This window comes from Entamoeba invadens, assembly GCF_000330505.1.
Source record: "Entamoeba invadens IP1 unplaced genomic scaffold scaff_1105074726701, whole genome shotgun sequence".
Classification (NCBI taxonomy): domain Eukaryota; phylum Evosea; order Mastigamoebida; family Endamoebidae; genus Entamoeba; species Entamoeba invadens.
Window position 1 is genome coordinate 34,027 of NW_004440403.1, and position 6,329 is coordinate 40,355.

At 31.7% G+C, this 6,329-nt stretch overlaps 1 protein-coding gene across 1 annotated transcript; it reads left to right on the plus strand.

Annotated features, from left to right (window-relative positions):
* Positions 1 to 469: 469 nt before the first annotated feature.
* EIN_106650 (coiled-coil domain containing protein, putative) lies at positions 470 to 2,505 on the plus strand (the record flags this gene model as incomplete). Its single annotated transcript, XM_004256949.1, has 5 exons — positions 470 to 473; positions 529 to 1,232; positions 1,297 to 1,593; positions 1,647 to 1,808; positions 1,915 to 2,505. The coding sequence occupies 5 exons, from the start codon at positions 470 to 472 to the stop codon at positions 2,503 to 2,505; spliced, it is 1,758 nt and encodes a 585-aa protein (XP_004256997.1).
* Positions 2,506 to 6,329: the final 3,824 nt, after the last annotated feature.

The window sequence follows — 6,329 nt, forward strand, 5'->3', positions numbered from 1 at the left end:
ATAAAAACTCAAACCGCCATAAAAGAAAAGGAAAATAAAAAACCAAGAAAACGATCAAAACAATACAAGCAAGCAGTTGTTGTTCGTGAAATTATGAGAAAAAACAGAAAAAGATTAATCAAACCAAAAAAGTAATCATTTTATTTTTATAAATCAGTTGTATTTTTTTAAATAAATAACATGATTATCATCCACGTGGAATTAATTGTCCATAGAAAACAAAATTGTTAATCAAACCCGATTATTTATATGAAAATTAACTTAATAACAATTCGTTATTTCATTTTGATATTATTATTCGGGAATCAAATGTCCATCAAAAACACTAATATAAAAATAAAAACCCGATTTGTAGCATTGTTAATAACCAAATAATCACAAGAATCAATTGTCCAAATAAAACACAAAGGAATCAATTGTCCGGAATCAAATATCAGGCCACCGACAATGACAATTTGACTAAAGCCAAATGAGTTGTCGATGCCAAATTAAAAGACGCTGAAAGAGAAAAAGCTGCTCTTAATGAAGAAGTCGAAGCTGCAAATGAGAAGTTGAGAATTACTAAAACCGAATTGGGAAGAACTAAAGCCGAACTCGACCAACTCCAACAGAACTTTGACTATCTTAAGAATAATGCCGACACTGATGCTGTTGATAAGAAGAAACTCAATAAAACTGTCAATGAGAGCAATAAGAAGATTGAGGAACTGTGTGCCAAAGTCGACGAACTTTCTGATGTTATTACAAGAAGAGGACAAGAAGTTGCTGAAGCCAATGAAGAATATGAAATTGTCAAGAAAGACAAATTTGTGAAAGAAAAAGAGGCAAAGAAGTTGAAAGCAGAAAACGATGAAATTAAAGAAGAGGTGAAGAACTTAGCGAATGACAAAGACCAACTTTCTTCTGAAAAGAAGAAGCTTCAAGACCAATATGACCAACTCATTAACTTGGTCTCTGGGCATGAAGATGAGACCAACAACTTGAATGGTTCAATCAAAAGGTTACAAAGACACTTAGAAGCAAATAACAGTGAGTTGATTGAGTTGAGAGACAGAACAGCTAAAGACAAGAAGAAAATAGCCAATTTGGAACAACAAATACAAGACCTTGAAGAGAGACCAGTTGAGACTTCAAATATTGACCAAACTGAGGTCATCAAGAGAGACAACCAAATTGCTGATTTGGAAAAGGCAGTTGCTGCTTTGAAAGATCAGAACACTCAACTTGATGCTGTTAAGAAGGATATGAAAAAGTGGTCTATCAAACGCAACAAAGATTGAGAATTATGAATCACAGATTAAGGCACATGAAGCACAAAAGAAGATGGCTTTGGACGACAAAGCGGATGATGAGAAGACTGCCGCGGACCAATCTGATAGAAGAAAGAAGATGGAAGACCAAGTCAAAGCACACAATGCACAAGTCTCGTCGTTTAAAGTCCAAATCAGTGCACCAGCTTCTGTTGTTCAAGAAGAAGAGAAGAACATGTTGAATGCAAGAATTGCTGGAATTCAAACTCAACTTGATGAAGAAAGACAGAAGGTCTATAGTGCAGATGCTGCTCGAAAGGCTGCTGAGAGCAAATTGCTGGAAGTCCAGTTCAACCTAGATGAAGCAAATAACACTAAAAAAAATTGATTAAAAAGACCAATGAGTTGACCGTCCAAGTTCATCAACTCACAGAGGAGAAGAAGAAGAAGAAGAAGAATGAAAATGATTTAGAGGAAATGGACAAGATGATCAACGACTTGAATGCTGAAGTCGACATGGCACAGAGACAACTTGACACTGCAAATGATGACAGAGATGTCAATGAAGCGATGAAATAGAAATACAAAGACGAGACGAAGAACGTTAGAAATGAACTTCATCAAGAAAAGAAAGATCATACCAAGACCCAATTGATTAAAAAAGTACGAGAAAGATATCGCTAAAATCACAGTCAAAGCTGAAACTATCGAGAAGAACGTCCAGATGGCTGAACAAGAGAAGGTCAAGACTATGAGAAATATTAAAACAGTTTCTGAAGAATTGATGAGAACAAAGACCGAACTCGACGAAAAACAAGACGAATGCGACAAACTTGAAGACGACTTGTCTGAAATGAAGACTGAATTGGAGGCTCTTGAACAAGCTGCGAAGACTTATAAACAGTCGAAGAACACCTATGAGAAGAAATTGACTGAGTTGAATGAACAACTCGATCTTGAAAGAACTACTGATCAACAGGCTAAAGCACAGAAGAAGAAATATGTAGACAAACTCAGAGAAGTGATGGAGAACGAAAACGAATTTGGTGAATATAAGGAACAAGCCGAGAAGTCGATTCACTCGTTAATTGCTCAAAAGGCTGATTTACAGAAGGAACTTGAGAAGGAGAGAGCTATGAAACAAGAGGTCGACAAAGAAATTCAAAGACTTGGAGCCAAAGTCATTGATTCAGAAGCTAAATTGGTGGACGCTGGTGCTACTGGAGCTTCCATTGCTAAATTGAAAGCAAAATAAGAAACAGAATTCGAAGGAATCGAAACAGAAAGGAAGAAGCACAAAACACGGCTACTAAAGCTAAGAAACAACATAAACAGAATGCCAGAAAGGTTGAAGAGGCTGAGAGAAAGCTTGCAGAATTCGAACAGAAGGAGTCTACATTCAACACTCAAATTGGTAAGACACAAGCCGATTTGAAGAAGACACAACAATCAGTCAGAGATGGCGAAACAGAATTGCCGAGTTGGAAGATCAGGTCATAAAGGCCAGTGAAGATCTGACAATAAACAACTTGAAGTTGATCGGGTGAGTGCAATTACTTTTGAAGACTAAAAACAGGTTGAAAAAGATGCAAAAAGACGACAGCGATTCGGAATAAAAATAAATAATTATTAAATTGTTTTATAGTTTTTTAAATTAAAATCTAGTTTAAATACAAGAGTCAAGTTATTAAAAATATAACATTTTTATTATTTTTTATAGTTTAATTTCGACTAGATGCCTCGAGCCTATGAAATAAAAACTTTAACTTGGAGTCTTACTTAGAATCTATGGGTAGACTTTAATAATTCCAAAAATGCATTTTCAAATAATTTTCATTGAGTGATGGATATTTCTGATGACAAAAAAGATTGGTGATGTTCTATTTTTAATTAGGAACCTTAGTTTTTATAACAAATTGATACAAATTGATAAAGTCATTTTTACTTTATCTGTAGAACGCAAAAATACATTTAAAAGTAGCGATTCATCTTAACAACATCACTGATGTTTTTATTTATTTAAAATAGTCAATTTACTATATATTGTTAATTGTAATATTTTAATTGTCTATTGATCTTTTCTTAGTTTTTTGCTTTAAAAATTAAATTGTGTTACCAAACTATCAAATTATAATTAATTATATTATAATTTGTGCTATTTATTTTTAGATGAAAATATTAACTTTAATATGATTTTAATATTTTTTACTATAGTTTGTAGTTTGAGAAAACCCATAATAAATAAAAATACCAACTACTTTTGATTTAATATACTTCAGAAAGATACAACGGGACACAAAGAGCAGATATGCCGCAAATGTCGAAACTTGTTGAACCCGGCGAGTTGCGGCGTCGTGAATCCTTCTCCAAAAGATACTAGACACAAAGAGAAGATGCCTGAAAAAAGAAACATCAAAGATGTCCAAATCGAGTGTTCGTTTCAGTGTTAGGTTTGAAGGGTAAAACCCGTTTTCTTTCTGTCTGTCCTGCTTTTCAAAAAGGACAGATTTTGTTAAAACTTGTGTACATTAATTCAAGTTGTGGTGACGTGGCAACTTACAAAAATGACAATTTAGTAGTCAATGTGTAGCAAGTTTGAATTAAAATAAAAAGTGACAAAAAAGTCAGTTAAGTTGGAAGACAACAACACTTTTTGGTGTGAATTTGTTATTATCAGTCAACTCGTTCTGCTTGGCGGTGTAAGTGGATGGGTTGCAATAACTACCATTTACACCTTTCTTGTATACACTTATATCATGACCACCACCAAATCCAAAGAGATAATTATGGTTTTGAGAATAAAAATAAAATTCACTAGTGTAATTTCCAGTCTTCCCAAACTTTTTTGGATTCAAAGCGCCATTTCTCACAAGTGAAAAGATGTAAGAACTGCCATTGTTGAGCCACTGGCCAAAAACATTGATATTACTAGTGTACACGCCACCAAACTTGTTGTGATTTGTGTCTTCGATCAAAAAGCACAAGTTGCTCTTGTTCATAATTTTTTCATAGAACACTGAATTGTTCAGTGACCAGTCATCTTTGTATGAATCAAACACAACACTTCCAATCTTCATTCCTGTCAACTTCTCAAGACCAACTTTTTCTTTTTCTTGTTCTTCTTCATCGTGTTGTCTTTTTGCATCGATGAATTTTTCCGATTTCTTAATTTGATCAATTTTATTGTTTTTTGCTTGTTTGATTCTGTTGATTTCATCTTCATGTGGTTTTATGTCAATTTTGAACTTTTCCTCAAAGAGTGCTATTTTGATATTGAATATCTCATACAACTTGTTGTTGTCATTCTGTATTGAAAATAGACTTATCTCACTTTTGATTTTATTTGATGCGTTATCCAAATCAGTGACGATGGTGTTGAGCGAAGTTGTGATGTTTTTCTTTCTATCAAATACTTCATCGAGTCTGTCGAAGTGTCCTTCTGCATTTTCAATGCGTTGATCAATGTCAAGTGACTTGTCGTCAACAAAGTTGTATTCTTTTTTATTTTTGTTGAGGTCTGACACCGCCTTTGCTGCGTTAGTGCAGAGTGCTGAGAGTGTTGTTAACTCGTTTTCCATGTATGTTAATAGAGTTTATTTGTTTTTATAATTAATTTTTAGTCTCATTCAAAAACATTATTACCTCATACGAAATGATTTTTTTTCTAATCAAAAACAAAAAATAAAAATATTCAAACTTACATAAAATGATTTTAATTTAACATTCAAATGGCCTAAAGCTAAGAATTATAATTTTTCAAATAATTTTTTTTACCAAATTTGATTTTTGCCTTTGTTTTCAAAATGAAATTTGATAGAATTTATATAAAAATAATTAAGAAAATGAAGATATAATAAAATAATTATTTTGTATAATCATAATAACATAAACTAAAATTATAGAAATTTTTATAATTTGCAAATAAAAAAATTATGTTTGGAGAATTAGAAACTTTTGTAAATAATTGTTTTATAATATTAATTATATAACTAAATAAATAACTAACTAAACTGTTTTATTTAATTTTTATTTTTTTATCTTATTATATTATAATAATTTTAATAAATTATTTTTTTTGTTTTTTATTTAAAATCTATTTTTAATAACATGAACTAAATTTTCAATATAAAAGACATTATTGAATTTAAAAAGCAACTTGCTGTTCATCTGGTCAACAGCAACGTAAATCAAATTAAATTGAGTTTGTTATAATTCATTTTCGTATTATTAATATACGTCTTGTTTAAGCGAAAAGATTTGTTTTACATGTATTTAGTGTATTATTATTCAATAAAACAAATTTGCGGTTCTGAGATACAGTAAAATTTCATAAAAGTGGCACTTCGGAAGAGCGGGTTCTCTCAAGAGTAAGCACTTTAGACTGAAACAAAAATCAAGTTTTCTAAAGAGTAATGATTAAGGTCTGATTGTCTAAAATGACCGTTCTTTAGAGAACAAAAATTACCAAACTATCCCGCTTTTGAGAGGTTTGACTTTAATTTGAAAACGTGTTGCTATTTTTAACCTCAAAAAAATCTTAGGTAATTGAGTGCTCATTTTTATCATTTTTGACTAAGTTTTGGTTCATTTTTCGGTTTTTCGGCCAAGAAGGGGTTTTTGGTCTTTTTTAACGACTTTTTTCAAGAAGGCATTTTTAAAAAGATGGCTTTTGAAACAGAAGTTTTGTAAAGCCACTTAAAAATAAACAAGATAATGTTAGGAAATTTCAAAATAATTATTAAAAACATCAGTTTATTGTTATTGTTAAACAAAACATAAAAATTACTAAAATTATAATAGTTCCATTTTATTGAGAGCTCTGTCTTTGACGTACATTCTCGCTTGTAACGAATTGTGAGCAAAATTGTTTTTGTTGTATCTTTTCAGTAAAGTAAAACTGGATTCACATATTGCAGTGGTGGGTGACATTGTAAGAAGCATTGCTAATAAACAGTAAAGTCTAGATCACTTTCAAAAATGGGGCATAATCAAGTAATTCCAAAGACGAACTTAGATCCCAAGGATTTAAACGTTGTGTCAGTACCACCTTTTTTCTGTCAAAGTTTTTGGAAAGCCTCA